Below are 21,430 nucleotides of genomic sequence, written 5' to 3' on the forward strand. Positions count from 1 at the left end.
CTCAGGGATATCATGGAAGAGGAGGCAGAACAAAGAGGCAGAGGCTGGAGAGCTTCAGGCAGATTGTTTCTGCATACAACAAGGGTGCTGACACAACTACAGCAGCTGTGGGAGACATGCGCAAGATGAAGCCAGGCAACATTTCAGCATGGAACAGGGTCCTAGAAGTCAGGGACTTAGCACTTATTAGGCTGTTTGAAAGACTTGATACAGACATCTGCAGATCTCACAGTGACTTAAAACGTAAGTGAATTAAAAAAAATGAATTAGCATATGCTCTAACAATCTGCTTTCTGGGATAAGCTCACTTGCGCTAGAAGAAGACAAAGGCAGGGTGACTGCCTACAAAAACAGAGTAGTCTTCTTAGGTTTTAACAGGAAACTCATATCTGATTCAATTTTCCACCTGATAACTGAATAACAAATATCTTAGTTGCCCGAGTACTAGTGCTTTATTTTTTATACATTTTAAGGATTCACTTATTTTACTTTATGTGCATGAAAGTTTTGCTCTGTACCATGTTCCTGCCTATTAGTTCCCCCGGAATTGAGGATCTGGATGCTGGGAACCCAAACCCAATCCTCTGCTAGTCACAACTTCAAACAACTTCAGCAAAGTAGTAAAAAAACAAAACAATCAACATTAAAAATAGTTTTTCTATACCAATAATCAGCTTCCTGAGAAGTACATCAAGAAAATTGTCTATATTTTAGCATAAAATTCCTAGAAATAAAACTACCCAGGAGTTGGAAGGCCTCTACAAGGAAAAACTTAAAACAGTGAACATAGAAACTGAAAAGACATGAGAAGATGGGAAGACCCCTCAGCTCAGGAATAGAAAATGAATGACTGTATTGCAGATTCAATGCAGTTCCCATCTGTATCACAATGTTATTTTTAATGAAAACAGAAAAACAATTCTAAATGTCACATGAAATTACACACCCAAATCAACCCCCTAAAACAAACAAACAAACAAACAAACAAACAAACAAACAAACCCCAGAGAAAACCAAAGCCACCACCACTGCCACTACAACAAACTTCAATAGACAAAGCATGTTAGGCAAGAACAATGCTGGAGGATTCACAATACCTGATTTCAAATTATGCTATGAAGCCATGTTGTAAACAGTATTGTATTGGTGCAAATATAGATAAATAACTGACGGAACAGAACAAAGAGCTCCAAAATAAACTTACTAACAACTATAGCCATCTCCCCTCCCCTTTTCTTACGAAGTTGCTAAAAATATATAGTGGAGAAAAAGATAGCTTCTTCATGTAAAAGGTATTGGGAAAACTGGATATCCATATTTAGAATAACAAAATTAGATGGTTCTTTCTCACACTGTCTAAAATTCAAATCAAAATAGATCAAAGACCTTAATGAAAGCCTTGAATCTTGAGATAAAAGGCATAGGCAAAGACTTTTGAGTAAGACTCCAAATTTAGAAATAAGAGAAATAATTCATAAATGGGACTGCATACAGTTATTTTATTTTTATTTCTGTGAATGCATGTGAATTAATGTGAGTGTATGCCACCTGTGTCCAGGTGCCTGTGTAGGTCTGCAGAGGGCACTGGATCCTCTGGAACAGTAGTTACAGGAGGTTGTGAGCTGTCTGATGTGTGTCCTGTCAATTAAATTTGGGTTCTCTGGAAGAGCAGCAAACACTCTTAACTACTGAATAATCTTTCTTGTCCTGAAGCTGAAGAAATTAAAAATCTTCAAAAGAAAGGAAACATCAGCAGACTGATGAGATGGTCTATAGAATGGAAGAAAATCTTCCTCAGCTATATAGATGACATCAGATCAATGCATATAATACACAAAGAACTAAAAATATTAAATACCAAAAGAAACAATCCATCAATAAATGGGCAAGAGAAATAAACAAAAAATTAAAATTACTCAGAGGTCCTATGTCACCTCAGTCAGAATGGCCATCCCCAGGAACACACGGAACAAATGTTGGTAAGAAGGAGGGGTGCAAGTGTAAAGTGATGCAGCAACCATGGAAATCACCATCTTCCTTAAAGTCTAACATGTGATCCAGCTTTGTTACTGTTGCTGAGGTGAGCACATCAGTGGGAATGCTTGCATACCAGTTCACTGCAGCACTATTACATTAGCCTAATATAGAACCAGTTTAGATGTTCATTAACAGATAAAAACATAAAGAAATTATAGTATGTAAACAAAATGGAGTTTTATTAAGCTCCATTTTTTTATTAAAAAAGAAATTACATCATTTTTAGATGTTTATATTCAACTGAAAAGAATTGAATATCAACAGGTTAAGTGAGCTGCTTTAAATATCCAGACACAGAAAGGCAAATATTGCATATTTTTCTTACATGTGGAATCAAGATTAAAAATACACCCTCAATATATTTATTCTATGAAAATAAAAGTGACTATTGAAAGAAAGAAGGGGTTTAAAGGCAAGAAAGAGGCCAGAAGAAGACAAGAGGATCCAATGGTAGGGTGAGACCAATTATCATATGCTTTCTCTTATATGTGGACTCTAGACTGAACAATATACATCTAAAATATATGAAAGCTCAGGGAAACAGGGAACAGGAAGATGGGGCCAGTGGGCAAAGGTTGGTTGATGGGAATATGAGCAAAGTACAATAGTATATACATAATATATATGTATATACTGCCACAATAGAATTCATTATTTTATATGCTAACTGATCATTTGAAAAGTTTGCTGATGTCTTTTGTGATAGCCCCTGAAATTGTATCATTTAAAAACCACGGTTATACCTAATGTGTGTGAGAGACTATTGATATACTGTGCTCACTCACAGCTGAGAAGACAGTCTTGACATATATACTTACTTGGCCAAATGACCATTGGTAGACATAATATCAAGACCAAGGACCGACAGCTACCAGAAAAGGGCAATCATGTATAGATTTGAGTCTCTATATAATTTTAAATAGCTTTTAAAGTAAGTTTAACATACTTACAACTGATTATTAGACAATAAAACATTTCATATATTCAATGATCTTGTGGCTATTTTAATATAATTTGTTTTCCACTTCTTCCATTGAAAGATTAGACAAAATTTTGGTTCACTGTAGATCTTATTTAAATATTCATATGTATAGGCTTTGAAAAACTGAAGGATTTAGAGTAAAGATATCCACTGGAAAATACAAGCACAATAATGAATTTGTGGTTAATACTTAAGTCATGTTTATGGAAGAACACAAAGTTTCTGTGCTTATGAAATAAACATCTAGCTTATTCAAAGTGCTAGTAAGGTGTGCATTTGTAGTTTCACATCTAAAGATGCTCATAACTTGCCAGTATGGTAAGCAAGTTAAAGTGGTATGGTTTATATCATAAATATGAGGTTTATTTTATCACCAGTTTATTTATGCATTAATAGTCATTTTATATATGATAGTTGAAAAATATCACTTATATAGCTATAAAATCACAATAGTTTTTAAAAGTTTCTAAACTGTTTTTGAGCTCACAGAAAAATGCTTCAATCAATAGCCACTAATCACCTTTTGCACTAAATAATAGAAATCCTGCTGAACCCTGGTTAGGTTAATAAGATGTTACTGGTAAATGGGTCACACTTACATCTGAGGAGGTGAGGTTGGTCAAACTTTGGTGGAAAGAAAATTATACAAAAAGTTTGTCTTTCTGGGTCTGGGTTACCTCACTATGAATGGCTTTTTCTAGTTCCATCCATGTGCCTGCAAATTTCATGAGGTCATCATATTTTATAATTGAGAAGTATTCCATTGTATAAGTGTACCACATTTTCCTTAGTCATTCTTCAATTGAGGTCATCTAGGTTATTTCCAGGTTCTGGCTATTATGAATAATGCTGCTATGAACATAGTTGAACAAGTGTCTTGTGGTACAATTGTGCATCCTTTGGGTATATGCCTAAAATTGTTATAGCTGAATTTTGAGGTAGATTGATGGTCAATTTTCTAAGAAACCACCACACTCATTTCCAAAGTGGCTGTTCCAGTTTGCACTCCCCCCCAGGAGTGGAGGAATGTTCCCCTTACTCCTCTTCAACATAAGCTGTTATCCAAGATCCAGTAACTGATGGAAGCAGAGGCAGAGATCCACAGACATGCACTGCTCTGAGCTCAGAGAGTCTTTTCGGGAGGAAAGGGAGTAGGGATTGTACCAGGATGACATTTCATGCAAACTCACTTTGTCCTGCCTAGGACATGAATCACAGTTTTTTTCTGAATGTTCATGATGCTATGTTAATAGTAGAGGAATGCAGGAAGGAGAATAAAGATAATGGCTATATTAGGATGCAGAAACCTAAGAATATAGTGAGCTGTACACATTTTAGAGGTATAGTGTGGTTCATGGACTGAAATAATAAATGCATCTAAAGGGAAAGATTTCAGTTGACCGCATTTGTAGAAAAAAAAAGAGAAAAGTTACAAGCAAAGACCAGACAAACCACTATGCAAGGAGTTGTTTGTAAGTAGGTAGCACTGTTCTAAGTGAAAACGGAATATACTGGCAGTCGAGACTTAGATATATGTGTTTCCCCTTTAGTGTTCCCAGGGTCCCTTGAAAATGGAAGCTTTAGTTACCATGATCTTTAGAGTCAATGTGGCATTGTGGTTCCAACTTCTGAGGTTCTAATTGTCACTTCAGAATCCAGACCATACTATTGTGGTTCAATGGGTTACTTTGGACCTGTAATTCTGACTTTAGTTGGTCTGATATTTGGTATTCTGTTCCAATCAGGTTCACTGATTTGAAGGGGTGACTAAGAGTTTTACTTTATTCGTGCCTTGGTGCTTAGTGTACAATCCTATCCTTGGTCTTGATGGCACAGTCAAAACAAGACCACCTTAGTTACCCCATTTGACTACTGACACCAAATTTCACCAGTTCCCACTGCTGAGAATCAAGCAGATATATTTCCAGAGAACAAAATATCCCAATAGACTCAGAAGGGGAAGTCAAAATGAAAAGACAAATGCAATCCAATGGACATGTAAAACACAATAAAGAAATACAAAGATTATAATGCAGTGACAACACAGTGACCACCCATCCACAACTGGCCAGTTCTCCTGGGAGTATCCAGAACTACAGAGATAACTGCAAATCCTGAGAAAGAAATCAGAGTCTTGCTTTTTAAAAAAAATAATGATCACGCAGGATATTGAAACAAACCAATGCATTGATTAAGGGAATCTATTCAAAACCTTGACAGAACATTATTCAAAGTAAATGCACAGTAAAATGCAAGCAAAATTCAACAAACCCTCAAAACTCATATGGAAAAGGAATTATAAACAGATAGAAAACAAAGACAAGCAGATTTAGTTATATTTATGCTGATAAAGTAGACTTTAAACAAAGACTCATTAGAAGAAACTCAAAAGAAGCCCCTAATTTCATAACACAAACACTGCATGGCATAGAAGACCACATAGGTTCTGACACAATAATAGCAGGGGTTTTCAATTTTCTATTCTCATATTTAGATAGGTCTTCTGAACTAAAGCAAAGAAACGTCAGAGCTAAAATATATTATGGATCAACTAGACTTGATAAAACAGAATATTCAAACCAACAGACAGGGAATACACATTTTTCTCAGTAGCACTGGGAATGTTCTCTAAAATCAATCATATGATAGCAAACAAATCAAGTTTCAACAATAACATCATCATCATAATAGAATAAAATTTGAAAACAATAACAAAACTACAGATATCACAAGATTCTTGGAGAATAATACATATTTGAGTGAACAGTAGGTCACCTAGGATATCAGAGAAAAAAATCAAAAAAATCCACGAGGAATGATAATGAAAACAAAACCTATCAGATTTGTTAAGGAGGGTAGGAGGAAAAATAACTGGGGAGCATTTAATACATCCATGAAACGGTCAAACAACAAAAAAAAAATTTACTACTAAAAAATGAATCAGTCTGGTAGACAATGTCATTGCTTAAAAAAAGAGAAATTCTACGAAGGGAGTTTTAAAAACACAATCTCTGTTTGAACAGATTATTCTCATCAAACTGGAGAACAGACTGGAGTGATTGTGAACTGGAAGGAACTTTTTACAATAATCCACAAAGATGCTGGGCTGTGGTAGTGTGCGCCTTTAATAGCAGCACCTGGGAGGCAGAGGCAGGTGGATCTGCTGTAAGTTCTAGGACAGCCAAGGGATGTTAAAAAGAGAAACCCTGTCTTCAAGCAAGCAAGCAAGTAAACAAACAACCAACCCAAACCAAAAAAACCAGAAAGAATAATCCACAAAGTTAGTAAAGACCAAAATAACCCCCCAAAAACCTAACAAACAAACAAACAAAAACAGTGGCAATGGGATGGCGATCAGGAATGTATGCAAGAGGCTGTAGAAGGAAAAGTACTGCTAGAAAGGTGGGAAAAATAAAATCTGTCATGAAACCTTATAATAAGAGATATATATGAATACAGTGCTAAAATTCGTAGTTTAAGTAAAATCTGGGCAGTGACAACAGATAACAACTTATAGACTTATAACTTATAGACAGCACTTGAATTACTGAACTATATAAAATGTTACAAAATAAATATATAAAATATGAAAAGGGGAAAACAATGCTTGTAAATGAATTGACAAAAGAAGGCAAGCTTACAAAAGAGCCAATAAGGAGAAGAGGAGCTTGCTGACTTTGCTCTGCCCTCAACGGCAAGTCATCTCTCCTTACATATGACTTTAGGCAGCACCCAACTTAACAGAGTCTTAGTTTGAGGTCTATACTTGCTGAAGAAACTGAGTAACACCTAACTAAAATGTCTAGGTAAAATTATAATACTCTTGGGTATTAAAAATGATTGTGTTTGATCCATTATCTCTGAAACACTTGGCACTCAGGCAGGTTATTAACTGAGGCTGACCTATCTGCCTTGGTGAAGAAATGAAGAGGAGAAAGCACATGAGGGGAAGTACTTTTCTCCTGGTGGAAAACAAAATGGTCACTTCCAAATCTTTTTCCTGAGATTTCTGTGTAAATGTGAATTGGAACACATAATTTGATTTTTCTTTTTTTTTAATATTTATTTATTATTTATACAATATTCTGTCTGTGTGTATGTCTGAAGGCCAGAAGAGGGCACCAGTCCTCATTACAGATGGTTGTGAGCCACCATGTGGTTGCTGGGAATTGAACTCAGGACCTTTGGAAGAGCAGGCAACGCTCTTAACCGCTGAGCCATTGATTTTTCTAAGAAACCAATGTTAAGGTAAAGGCCTTTGAAATTACAAGAGAGCAGAACTGATAATAATTAAGTCTTGTTATAAATGTATTAAAATTTTTAATAATTTAAGTTTACATTTGTATTTTCTAAATGTATCTTGGTTCACATTGATATCAATAAACAACTGAATATTCTGTATTTAACAGTAAATAATTTCATTAATGCTGATTTCTGAATTACATGATTTCTGACAATTTCTTTACTCTAGTGAATTTCCTAACTTTCATTTCCTTTACCAGAGAGCGAAACGAAAACAACAGAAAACCTTTAAGCCTAAAGGAACGTGAGTAAAAGGAGTAGGGTAAGTGGAAGCTGCTTAAACTCTATTGTTGTCTAAAGAGGACCAGGAAAAAGGAGCTTACACATGGCACCTACTATTTCACTAATTTTAGGTCTTTAACATCATCTGTTATGCCAGCTACCATTATTAAAGATATTTTAATGTTGGACCAGGAGATCTATTATGTAACAAAGTTTTAATACCTTTTCTGTTCTTGAGTCTGAGTTTTCGGGCAGAAAAATTAGGATGTTGTATAACTATTCTCTAATGTTCATTGCAGTTTAAATATGCCAGTTTTAAGGGTTTATGAATAAAATTCTTTACTTAGACAATTATTTATATGTGTGAATGTGCACGTGTGTTTGGAGGCAAGAGGATAATGTTGGATGGTATTCCCCATAAACCATCTACCTTGTTTTTTGAGACAGGGTTGCTCATAAGGACTCCAAGTTCACCAAATAGGGTAAGGTGGATGGCAAGTGAGTCTTAGGGGAGTGTCTGCATCTCCCCAACACTGGGTTTACAAGCACACGCTAACATGCTTGGCTTTTTACATGAGTCTTGGGAATTGAACACATATCTTCATGCTTGTATAGTAAGTATTTCCTGATGGAACTATCACCCAAAACTTAAATTATTTTGTGTTGTTTCTGTCTTCATAAAAATAACTAAGAACTATATTTCACTTAGAAAATATCAAGTATAACTTTTGGGGAGGTGGGCGTGATCATAAGTATATTAACAGAAGTGCTCAGGAGCTTAGTCTGCTGGAACTCAATGTCAAAATACAATTTCTCAGGTTATTAGAAATGGACATTGATTAGAAACTTACTACAGTGTGGGAACAACACTGCTATAGAGTTAATGTTGAATGTTCCCAAAAGGCCCAAGTGTACCCAGGGTGGCACTGTTAGGAGATGTTATGTACCTTCCAGAGCAGAGGCCTTGTAGGATACTTTAGTCCCCAGGGAAGGTATGTTCATGAGAGGATTATGGGACTCTGGCCTCTTCCTTTCCTTCTCACTTTTTGTTTTCTGGTTCATGAGGTAAGTTGTTTGTTCTGTCACTATGATGTGATGCCTCATTAAAGGCTCAAAGTCACAGGGCATAAATTAGAACTTCTTCTTAAAGAAAGAAAACTGGGCATGATGGTGTACACCTTTAATCCCAGTACGCAGGAGGTGAATTCAAGGTCAGCCTGGTCTCCAAAGTGAGTTCCAGTCCAGCCAGGTATACACTGACACTGTTTCAAAAGACCACCAGCACCATTACCACCACCACCACCCCCACCACCAAAGATAAAAAACAAAAAAAGACCAGACATTTTTCTCTATAAATTAATTATGTCAGATATTTTGTTATAGTGACTGAAAGCTAAGACAACTACATTTTCATTATCTTTTCATAAACTTTTCCAAATACACTACAACTAAGAGAAAAAAGAAGAAGAAGCTAGGTAGAACAGAAAATAAATCAGTGATTATTTTATAATCCATGGATAAATTGGGTTATTTTTAGCTATAGAGATTTCTCTACTTATGTTATATCCTAATAAATATTTGTAAATTGAAAATATCATTAATTAAAAATATGCATCTAAATGGGGGTATGGTGGCATATGCCTGTAATCTTATCACCCAGGAGGCTTTTGCTGGAAAATTAAAGATTGAAAGACAGCCTAGGCCATATAGTAGGATCTTACAAAAAGAGAGAGAGAAAGCATTTGCTATCTAATCTAATCTAGTTTATATCACAGCTCCGCAATATGATAATCGCTATGTGGCTGACTAGGAACTACAGCTTGCTTCTGCACTCACCATTCTAAGATAGTGTCATGCCACATATTACTAGTTCCAAACTATCAAAATGTAAACTGTAGTTTTCTGGACATGTAGAGTGTTTTTGTACCTTTATAAAGCTGGAAAATTAAGACAGAAATGGTCTGCATGAATTTTCTACAACACATGGTTATAAGATATTAGTTATTTTCAACTCCTAATAGAAAAGTCATCAAAAGAACTCAGAATTGTCTTATTTTTCTGATTCAGTGCCGACAGCCCCATCTTTAGGTTAGAATTCTGGTATTTAGAATAAAAAACAGATGGCCCCTTAATATTTTTATGAAGCAAAAGCTATCTGATTATTAAGTTGATGATAGTTTAATAGAGAAGAGGAGCAGAAGAAAGACTCTGATACGGGTGGTGGTGAGTAAGCACCCTCTTGTAGGAACTGGTACACTCATGCTGCATTGGTCTTTCTTGGAAGACAAAGATAGATATGGCAGTACCTCGGTAATTGATGATTTCTGTACCAAGCACCGGAGTCATCTCCAGGACTGTAATGAAGGCTTTGTCCATAGATGTCAGAGGAAAAGGAGACATGCGATGTCTTCGAGCCACCTTGGTGATATCTACAGCACTGTGACCTAAACAGGAGACAATCGACTGAGAATAAGACACTGAAACACTCATAAACAAGTAAGAATGACTTTAAGCACCCAAACTTCTAATCTCTGTGTCCCTGTCAAACAGTATTTCTCTTGTTTCTGACTGTAGAACATTAAATGAAATTAAAATATGTTAAAACTTTGTGAAATTTAATAATACTGGCTGTCCACTGAATGTTCACTATGGGTCAAGTGACTATTCTAGATGAACTACTAATTCCATATCATAGAAAGGTTTTGTTACTGGTTTTCTACAGCCGAGGAAAGAAGCTTAGATAGGTCCACTATAGAGATGAATGCTTTGCACTGTTATGGATCTTAATTTATTGATATAAATTTAAGGCCAATTTTGTTATATGTATATTTCTGCTCTTGATTAAGGTATTGTTTGTGAAGCTCATTAAAAATATAATGTATAATTAAGAAATATAGATTAATAGATCATAATAGTCAAGCATGAAGTCATGTTCATTAGGCTTCCTAGATGTACAGAGATACATTTCAGTTAGATTGACAATCTTCAACACTTCAAAGATCTACGGAATATGGCATTTAAAATATTTTAAGAACTTAGACTTTTCTTGACACTGAGACATGTATGCTTCTGGTAATAAAAAGTACCAATTTACTTCAAGAGGATGATGGGTATCAAAGAGGCTCCTTATGGAGTTTGTTAGCCATTAGGGCAAGAACTGCTCTTGCCTGGACTGCTTGATGGTATGCTGTATGAAGTGGACATGCAAGACGCACAGAAAAATGACTGCTGAAGTTGCCTAAAGAAAGTGAGACAGTCCTTCACGGTTCCTGCTTCATGAAAGAGTCTACCAGACATTCTGTAAGACATAGAAGAAAGAAACTGATGAACTTTGCCATTACAATGCAAAACAGATCTTCAAATTTCCTGCTTCATGAAAAAGTCAGTCAGACAGGAGACCACTTCCTGAATATAATCCCAGCAGCACTGACACAGAGAGAAACAATTAATCAACGGGACCTCCTGAAACTGAAAAGCTTCTGTAAAGCAAAGGACATGGTTAACAAGACAAAATGACAGCCTACATAATGTGAAAAGATCTTCACCAACCCCCTATCTGACAGAGGTCTGATCTCCAAAATATATAAAGAACTCAAAAAATTGGTCATCAAATGAACAAATAATCCAATAAAAAAATGGAGTACAGACTTAAATATAGAACTCAGCAGAGGAATCTAAAATGGCTGAAAGACACTTAAGGAAATGTTCAACATCCTTAGTCATCAGAGAAATGCAAATCAAAACAACTCTGAGATTCCATCTTACACCTGTAAGAATGGCCAAGATCAAAAACAATAATGACAACTTATGCTGGAGAGGTTGGGGGGTAAAGGGAACACTGCTGCATTGCAGGTGGGAGTGGATATCAGTATGGCAATTTCTCAGAAAATTAGGAAACAACCTTCCTCAAGACCCTGCAATACCACTTTTGGGTATATACCCAAAGGATGCTCAATCGTACCACAAGGACATGTGCTCAATTATGTTCACAGCAGCATTGTTTGTCATAGCCTGAACCTGGAAACAACCTAAATTTCCCTTGACTGAAGAATGGATAAGGAAAGTGTGGTATATTTACACAATGGAGTACTACACAGCAGAAAAAAATGACATCTTGAAATTTGGGGGCAAATAAATGAAGCTAGAAAACATTTTATTGAGTGAGGTAACTCAGGACCAGAAAGACAATTATCATATGTACTCACTCATAAGTGGTTTTTAAACATAAAGCAAAGAAAACCAGCCTACAAATCACAATCCAAGAGAACCTAGACAACAATGAAGACCCTAAAAGAGACATTCATGGGTCTAAACTACATGGGAAGTAGTCAAATATATCACGATATTCTGAGTAAATTGGGAGCATGGAGACCATGGGAGGGAGTTTAAGGGAAGGGGAGAGGCAGGAAGGGAAGCTGTGAAAAATGTATAGCTCAATAAAATAAAAAGAGGTGCACCCACCCTCTGAGACAGTGGGGCTAATCTATTGTGAGCTCACCAAAGCCAGCTGGACTGTGACTGAAAAAGCATGGGATAGAACCGGACTCTCTGAACATGGCGAACAATGAGGGCTGATGAGAAGCCAAGGACAATGGTATGGGGTTTTGTTCCTACTTCATGTTCTGGCTTTGTGGGAGCCTAGCCAGTTTCGATGTTCACCTTCCTAGAACTGGATGGAGGGGGAAGGACCTTGGACTTTCCACAGGGCAGGGAACCCTGATTGCTCTTCGGACTGGAGAGGGAGGGGGAGAGGAGTGGGGGGAGGGGAAGAGGGGTGGGAGGAGGGGGAGGGAAATGGGAGGCTGGGAGGAGGCAGAAATTTTTTTTCAATTAAAAAAAACGGAAACAAAAAAAAAAAAAGAAAAAGTCTGCCAGATACTATGGGTCTGTAGGCTGAATATGGATGCTGTAATGTTACAGAAGAACTCTGGATAACTGACCAGGCAGCAAGATGTATCTGTCAGTTCTAGAGTTTTGGAAGTTGCTTACAATGCACTTCCTGTTAACTTAGGTAATAGTATATCCTTCTGGGGTCTTAGATGGAGTTGAAGAGTAGATAGTTATAATTATAGATTTCCTTAGTTATGATAAAAGGTAAAGTAGATATAAATATTGTAACTATAATTCTTGCTTGATAACTGTTTTGTTATATGTTATTTTACTGTGTTAAAATTAAAACTTTCCTTTTTAATTAGACAGAAAAGGGGAGGTGATGTGGGATTCCTCTCTGTACATTGTGAATATGTTTTATTGTTGTCGTTGGTTAATAAAGAAGCTTTTGGCGCCTGTAGCAGGGCAGAATAGAGCTAGGTGGGAAAACTAAACTGAATGCTGGGAGAAAGAAGGTGGAGTCAGAGAGATACCTTCTAGCCACTGAAGGAGAAAGATGAGAGCCACCAGCCAGAACCTTACTGGTAAACCATGAGCCTCATGGTAAAATACAAACTAATAGGAATGGGTTAATTTAAGATGTAATAGCTATTTAGAAATATGATTAAGCTATTGGTCAACTGGTGCTGTAATTAATACAGTTTCTGAGTGCTCATTTTGTATCTGGGAATCTGGGAAACATTTGAACGGCCTCAGTCTACATAGGACTGATACCTTTGCTTAGTCACACAGATGGTAACAAAAGAGCTAGGATAAAATTCTAGTTAGTTCTGGCTTTAGGATTCATATCTCCAACTATTGTACTGACCTTTAGATATTTAATGAACTAGTTAGCAAAATGAATTTATCTAAGATTCATTGGAACTGTTCTTTTTCCTGTAAAAAGTCACGGAAGATTATATGTAGCTATCCACTCTTATGTAATCTTACTTTGTCCTTTGGCATTAATATCATAAATAAATATCTTTATTCTCAACCTCTACCCCCAACTTCATATTTGTATATTACCTAAGAGTTGGTAGATAATGTATTTTTCCAGGCTAGTAATCATCTATCATTTATTTAAATATTCAATAGACAACTCAAACCTAAAATTTCCAGAATTAAGCTCTTAAATCTCTAATTTCCATTACCACCCATAGTGTGTTTCATTTCTCTCGCAGTTCTCAACTATTCATTTTACCAGTTTAATAACTGGGCAAAGCAATGGAGACATCCTGATTCTTCTCCTTTTGTCAGAGCGCTAACTAAACTCCCTTTAAAAGATACCTAGAATCTGGTAGCTACTTACCACTCCCATCATTTATGTTCTGGTGATTGAAGAGCCTCTAAACTGTTCTCCTGATTCTATCCCTGTTCCACTGCAGTTTATTTACCACACAGCTATGTGCTCCTAAGTTGCAACATACTAACTTACAACTCTCAAAGACTTTAAATTTCACTTACATCAAAATCTATGTTAGTGTCTATATAGCCCAACATTGACCACCCCTATAATTTTTGCACCACCTTTACCCCAGCATATCTGGTAGGCAGGGCAAATGATAGGTCAAAGTTTATGTGGCTGGATTGGAGTCTCAATCCATCTACTGGAAGTCTAGAAAACATACATTGAGGTAATTCTGAAAATCGAAAATCTGGGTAAGTGAACAGGTAATACAGGGCATCTTAAAAATAAGAATTTCTTATGCTGTTTTGAATTTCATGACTTTATAAGTTTCCTACATGAATATTAAAGGCAATGCATATCACAGCATTACTGACATTGAAAACATGGATGGAAAGACTGCTTATTTTCTAGGGCTGAATAACAAATACTAAAGGAAAACAGTAGAGAGAGGCCTATGCATCAATTACATAACACAAGGCACTGTTGGCACAAAATGTCAGCTCTGTAACTTACATCAATGATTCACTATCATTCATAGGATACAATTTCAATTCTTTATGATAGTGTATACATTTTTTTCTTTCTTCTTTTTCAGCTTCGCACTCATTGCTGCATTGCTTATAAAACTGGCAATATTGTAGATAAGTAAACACACAGTATCATTTTATATTTTCTAGCTGTAGTATGAAATGTTCGATCAGCCTGGATTAATTTTTCTCTCATTATTTTGTTTGCTTGTTTGTTTCTATGGGAAATTACTATTCTTCCCTCACAACGTTTTTTCAATAAAGAAAGAACATAGGGAAAAAGATCTTAGAGCAAGCCTGCAAGGCTCCTTTTTTACTAAACTTGGTATAAAGTTATGGCAAAAATCAACAGATTTATTTAACTAAATGAAAATAATTCATGGACAGTAATGTAAATAAAGAAATTATTTAAGAATTCTTCCTTATTAACAAACTTACAACAGATAAAATAAGTGGAATTAGAAAAGCCTGTATTGGCAATCATTATGCTAATAGCTGCTTCAGACAAAAATTATTAATAGATACTAAAACTAGAAGGGAAAAGCCTAATGAAGAACAAGGAATTTATACAGGTTAAAATATATCACCATGAGGTACTTATAAAATACAAAGTCAAAACATTATTTCTTAGTGAAAAACCTACTATCTAGTGATAATAAGTAGTAGTAATGAAATTTACATAAAGGCCTCACTGACATGATTGATATATTGTGAGGGACACAACATCTTATTTGAAGTATTCCCAACAAATTGCATAGTAATTAAATCACTTTGAAACATCAGAAAAATTAAAATTGAAGGTCATTATATAAAATAACAGACCCATGCTCTTCAAAAATATTGAGGCCATGAGAGACAAAGAAAAACATGAATAATTGTTCTAGCTTAAAGGAGTCTAAAGGGACATCACTGTTAAATGAAATGCATGAGTCGGGGTTGAATCCCAGATCAGAACAAAAGAATTATTCTTTCCCCATTTGCTGTAAAGAACATTATTAGAAAAACTGGCAAAATTTAATTGGAATCAGATTATATAATAGTATTATGGTACTGTTAATTTCTTGATTTTCATAATTGTTCTGAGGTTATGTAAGAGAACGTCTTATTTCTTCTCACAAACCTCATTTACCCCTACTTCAAATGCACGCTGAAGTAGCGGCTAAAGAGGCATCATGTCTGAATTTTATTCACATGTAATATGGTAAAGCATGTGCATATTAGCATGCACAGATAAATGTGGCAACACTTAACTGTGGCAAAGTATCGATATCTGAGAAGTCTGGATGAAAAGCATGCAGAAATTCATTATGATAGTCTTGTAACATTTTTCTTGAGTAGTACCTCTGTTATGAAGCAAAAAATGTTCACACATTTTCCCTGTACTTAGAGGTATTATAAAACATTCCTTATTATTTTCTTTGAATATTGCATTAAGAAAAAAACCCTCCAGTTTGTATTTATTTATATGTGTCTTTTCCTAACTAGATTTTCAAGGAGAAAAACTGTCTTACTATCAAGATGCGGTGCATATAAGTATAGTTAAGGACCAAAGATATTGAACACATAGTATAACCTAGGACCAAAGATGATGTGGAGATAATATAGCATAGGACCAAAGATGTTGAGTACATAGTGTAGCCTAGGACCAAAGATGCTGTGGGGATACTATAGCCTATGACCAAAGATGCTGTGGAGATAGCATAGTCGAGGACTAAAAATGCTGTGGAGATAGTATAGCCTAGGACTAAAGATGCTATGGAGATAGCATAGTCTAGGACCAAGGATGCTGAACACATGGCATAGTCTAGAGTATATTGATAAAAAATGGTTATATAGACAAATAAACACTATATAAAACTTCGAATGTTAACGTAGTCAATAAATTTAGTGTTCATTTTTTTTTACCAGAATTACAAAAATTTGATTTTTAAAAGCTAGTTGCACTGGGTATGATGACATAACTGTAATTCTAGCACTTGGATTATACATCAGGCCAGTCTGAGCTGTACACTACAACTAACCTTGTCTTAAAAAACAACTACCAACCAACCAACCAACCAACCAACATACCAAAAAGCTAATAGACATTTGTTAATAATAGGCCCAAAACTGGGTTTCTCCTACTCTTACATCTTCCTACCTGATTATGGTTTTCATAATACATATGACATTTCAATACTGTTTATCTGCTAACATATTTCATAATTATATCTTGTGCTTTTATGGTTTTTTTTTTGCCAAAATAAAGTACTTAAAAAGTATTTTTGTACAAGTGTTTTGCCAGCCTGAAGTCTGTGTACCACGTGTGCACCTTGTACTTGCAGAGGCCAGAGGATGTCAGATCTCTGGCACTAAAATTTGATATAGGTTTTGAGCCGCCATATGAGTGCTGAGAACTGAACCAGGTTTTCTGGAAAGCAGTTAGTGTGTTCTTCACTGTGTAGCGATTTCCACAACCCCCAAATTAAAAGTACTATTAACTCCATCATTAAAGCAGTACAGTATTCAATATCAGACAATATATTAACCTGTTCCCACGAGTTATATTTCCGTATTTTTGGACTTCTATTTCTGTATGCTTTCATGCTGCAGTCCAGTGTCATCTTATTTCAACTTGAAGTACTTTATTTAGCATTTTTTATAAGCTTCCCTAAGCTTTTGTTTGGCTGTGGAAATCTTCATTTCTCTTCTGTTTTTGAAGGGTGGTTTTACTGGATAAAAAAATATCTGAAAAAAGTTCTGGTCTGTAAAGATCTCCTAATATAACTAATGATGTCAATTCTTTTCGTTTTTCATTCTGGCTTTATTTTATTTATTTATTTATTTATTTATTTATTTATTTATTTATTGAGATAGAAGTTCTCTGTAGCCCTGGAACTTGTCCTAGAACTAGCTCTTGTAGACTAGGCTGGCCTTGAACTCACTGAGATCCACCTGCCTCTGGTGTGCTGGGATTAAAGTTGTGCGCCACCACCACCTGGATGACATCAATTTTTATGGGTACTCCTTTGAATGTGATGAATTTGTTCTTGTTCCTTTTCAGGTTTTGCATTGTTCATGGCTTAGGACAATTTGAAAATAGCATGTCTCGATGTGTGCCTCTTTGGATTTATCCTAGCTTTTGCTCTTTGAGCTTAATGTACTTGCATGTGCATTTCTTTATTTAGATTTGGGATGTTTTTGGTCAATATTTCTTCAAATAAATTCTATCTCCTCCATCTCTTCTTTACTTTGTTTCTCTCTATTCTTTCCTTTTCTTCTCTGTCTTCCTCTCTTTTCTACACACACGTTTAAATTGATGACATACCATAAAGTCTTCTGATTTGTTTTACTTTGTTTTTTTAATTCCAGAATTTCAAATGACCTGTATCTTTGTGTATATTGATTTGCTTGATCAAATCTGCTACTAAACCTTTAGAAAAAAAATTTCAATTCAGTTACTATTTCTTCAGCTCTAAAACTTGTTTTTATATAGTTTAAGTCTTTATTGATATTCTAATTTTGTTCATGTACTTTTTTAAAAATTTAAAATTGCTACTTTTTTTTTAGATCACCAAGCTTTTAAAAATAATTATCTTGGATTCTGTCACATACTAATATTCTTGGTTGTATTCTGATTTATTTTGTCCTTCGATTGAGTCATGTTTCCATTTGCTTAGTAGGCTCTGTGATTCTTCCTCTTCTCCTGTTTTATGCATTTGAGAAAATAGTCACACTTCCCACTCTTTACAGACTGGCTTTCTACAGCAGAATATCCTTGTCCAATCAAGCTGGCTAGAGATTCTGGCCTAAGGCCTAAGGCCTGCTTTTGTGGGGGCGTATCTTTTCTGGGCCTTTGCAAGTAAGTTTTCAGTTAAGAACATTTAGATTTCTTTTCCTCCTTCTCTTCTTTTTTTTTAATAGCTTATTGTTTGCTGATTTCTGTGATAATTACCTGCAAAACTGCAGGCTCTTTGATGCTGTAATAAGCTGCAGGATCTTCTCAGTGTCCTTCAAGCAACCAAAGTCCACCAGTTACCTGTCAGTACCAGTCAGGTAAGACAGAAAGCAGTGGTTTGGGAAGCTTCTCAGTCTCAGGAGGTCCCTTATTCAACGATGCCCTTAATGTCGGTGCTGCTGGGGTTATACGTAGGAAGTGGTTTCCTGTGCCCATGTGTTGTAGGGTACTTCCCACTTTCTCTTCTATCAGGTTCAGTGTGTTCAGACTGATATTGAGGTCTTTAATCCATTTGGACTTGAGTTTTGTGCATTGTGATAGATATGGATCTATTTTCATTCTTCTACAGATTGACATCCAGTTTTGCCAGCACAATTTGTTGAAGATGCTCTCTTTTTTCCATTGTATACTTTTTGCTCCTTTATCGAAAATCAGGTGTTCCTAGGTTTGTGGGTTAAAACTCGGGTCTTCTATTTGATTCCATTGGTCGACTTCTCTGTTTTTATGCCAATACCAAGCTGTTTTCAATACTGTAGCTCTGTAACAGAGTTTGAAGTCAGGGATGGTAATGCCTCCAGACAACCCTTTATTGTTTAAGATTGTTTTGGCTATCCTGGGTTTTTGGTTTTTCCATATAAAGTTGATTATTGTCTTCTCCAGATCTGTGAAGAATTTTGACGGGAATTGCATTGAATCTATACATTGCTTTTGGGAGAATTGCCATTTTTACTATGTTGATCCTCCCAATCCAAGAGCAAGGGAGATCCTTTCATTTTCTGGTGTCCTCTTCAATTTCTTTCTTCAAAGACTTAAAGTTCTTGTCAAATAGATCTTTCACTTCCTTGGTCAGAGTTACCCCAAGATATTTTATGCTATTTGTGGCTATCGTGAAAGGTGATGCTTCTCTGATTTTCCTCTCTGCTTCCTTATCCTTAGTGTATAGGAAGGCAACTGATTTTTTGGAGTTGATCTTATATCCTGCCACATTACTAAAGGTGTTTATCAGCTGTAGGAGATCTTTGGTAGAGTTTTTGGGGTCGCTTATGTATACTATCATATCATCTGCAAATAACAAAAGCTTAACTCCTTCCTTTCCAATACGAATCCCCTTGATCCCCTTATGTTGTCTTATTGCTATTGCCTATAACTTCAAGCACTATATTGAAGAGGTATGGAGAGAGTGGACATCCTTGTCGTGTTCCTGATTTTAGTGGGATGGCTTTGAGTTTTTCTCTGTTTAATGTTAGCTGTCTGCTTGCTGTAAATAGTTTTTATTATATTTAGGTATGACCCTTATAATATCCTTAATCTCTCCAAGACCTTTATCATAAATGGATGTTGAATTTTGTCGAATGCTTTTTCAGCATCTAATGAAATGATCATATGTTTTTTTCTTTCAGTTTATTTATATGGTGGATTACATTGATAGATTTGCGTATGTTGAACCAGCCCTGCATCTCTGGGATGAAGCCTACTTGATCACAATGGATAATTTTTCTAATGTGTTCTTGGATTCGGTTTGCCAGTATTTTATTGAGAATTTTTGCTTCGATATTCATGAGTGAGATAGGCCTGTAATTCTCTTTCTTGGTTGGGTCTTTGTGTGGTTTTGGTATCAGGGTAACTGTAGCTTCATAAAAGGAATTTGGCAATGACTCTTCTGTTTCTATATTGTGAAATACATTAAGGAGTATAGGTATTAGCTCTTCTTGGAAGTTCTGGTAGAATTCTGCATTGAAACCATCTGGTCCTGGGCTTTTTTTGGAAGGGAGATTTTTGTTAACAGTTTCTTATTCTTCGCGACTAACAGGTCTATTTAGATCGTTCACCTGTTCTTGGTTTAGCTTTGGTATATGGTACTTATCTAAAAAAAATGTTCTTTTGCATTTTCCAGTTTTGTCAACATAACTTTATTAATACAGGAAATACTTAGGAACATAAAAGTTGTAAGTAATTTTATTATTTATTTCATAAACTTTGCGGAAAAATTACTAAAGATAATAGCACTAATGCTTTGATTCCCCCACAACTAACACCTGAACATAGATTGTTCGAGGAAGGCTGAATAGTTCATTTAATAAACCAATGCCATACAGTGGAGCAAGAAGGAAGAAATCACTACACAGAAAGGATTACTGTGACAATTTGCATACCTGAGACATCTGAAGAAAACTAGGAACAAAGGAGAGTGAGAGCTATGGAGAGCAGTCTTCCCAGTTACCTACTTTGTAGAAGTTCCTGGGAGGTTTATCACCAAGGCAGCTTACCAACAATGACTGTGGCAATGGAGGAGACATTTGTTGTGCTGATACAGATGTGTAAAATCCCTCTTCCTCCAATCCCGTGCATACTCTGCTCTGAAGCTTCTCCTTCATCACCAGTGCCTAGGGCAGTGGAGCCACTGCTGTAGCAGTATGGATGCTTAAGAGCTCTATAGCTCTGTGTGTGCCCATGTTGTACTCCACATTTCCCAGGTGGCCCCCAAAGCATTGGTACTCCAGTGTTTCAGATGGGGCACCTGCTCCCTGGGCATGGTGCTGGCTCTAGCTTGTACTCAAAAGCTGAGGTTTTTCCATGTATACTAGTGTTCCACAGCCTGGCCACTGTGTATCAGACACAGTGCCACTGCTACCACGAGGATTCCTATGAGACTGACTTGGGACTAAAAGGAACCCCTCAGGAAGGCTGTGACATCCTCTATGGGAGAAAAGAGACCAGGATGATTCAGGAGACTTTTATCATCAATTACTCCAATAACTTTCCCCATTGCTGTAGACACTCACAGCTTGGCTGGGGAGCACTTACAAAATCTTTGCTAATGCTGATCTCAGCAGATAATGTAAAAGGCTCTGCCCTTACTGGAGGTGGGGCTGCCATTCTCTATGGAGCTTGTACCCTCATATTACCACAGATGGGGTCTTTCCTCTCCAAAACCAACCTGTAAAGTCTGAAACACATGACTATTTTCCCCCTGGCTGTCCTGAAACTCACTTTGTAGATCAGAGTGGTCTCAGAGATCTGCCTGCCTCTGCTTCTTGAGTGCTGGGATTAAAGGCATGTGCCACTGCTGCCCAGCCACATGACTATTTTTTATGTCCAAAGCAAAACAAAAACAAAAGTCAAAGAAACACTACCACTAAAGA

General features: G+C 36.2%; 1 protein-coding gene across 18 annotated transcripts in view; it reads right to left on the reverse strand.

Annotated features, from left to right (window-relative positions):
* Gphn (gephyrin) overlaps positions 1-21,430 on the reverse strand; it is a 342,975-nt gene that overhangs the window by 72,898 nt on the left and 248,647 nt on the right. For all 18 annotated transcript variants that reach the window (XM_075948519.1, XM_075948523.1, XM_075948515.1 and 15 more), the window contains one exon: positions 9,850-9,987. In XM_075948519.1, the coding sequence (XP_075804634.1) occupies positions 9,850-9,987 (138 nt within the window). The remainder of the gene's footprint in view (positions 1-9,849; positions 9,988-21,430) is intronic.

Source organism: Microtus pennsylvanicus, chromosome 14, assembly GCF_037038515.1.
Source record: "Microtus pennsylvanicus isolate mMicPen1 chromosome 14, mMicPen1.hap1, whole genome shotgun sequence".
Classification (NCBI taxonomy): domain Eukaryota; kingdom Metazoa; phylum Chordata; class Mammalia; order Rodentia; family Cricetidae; genus Microtus; species Microtus pennsylvanicus.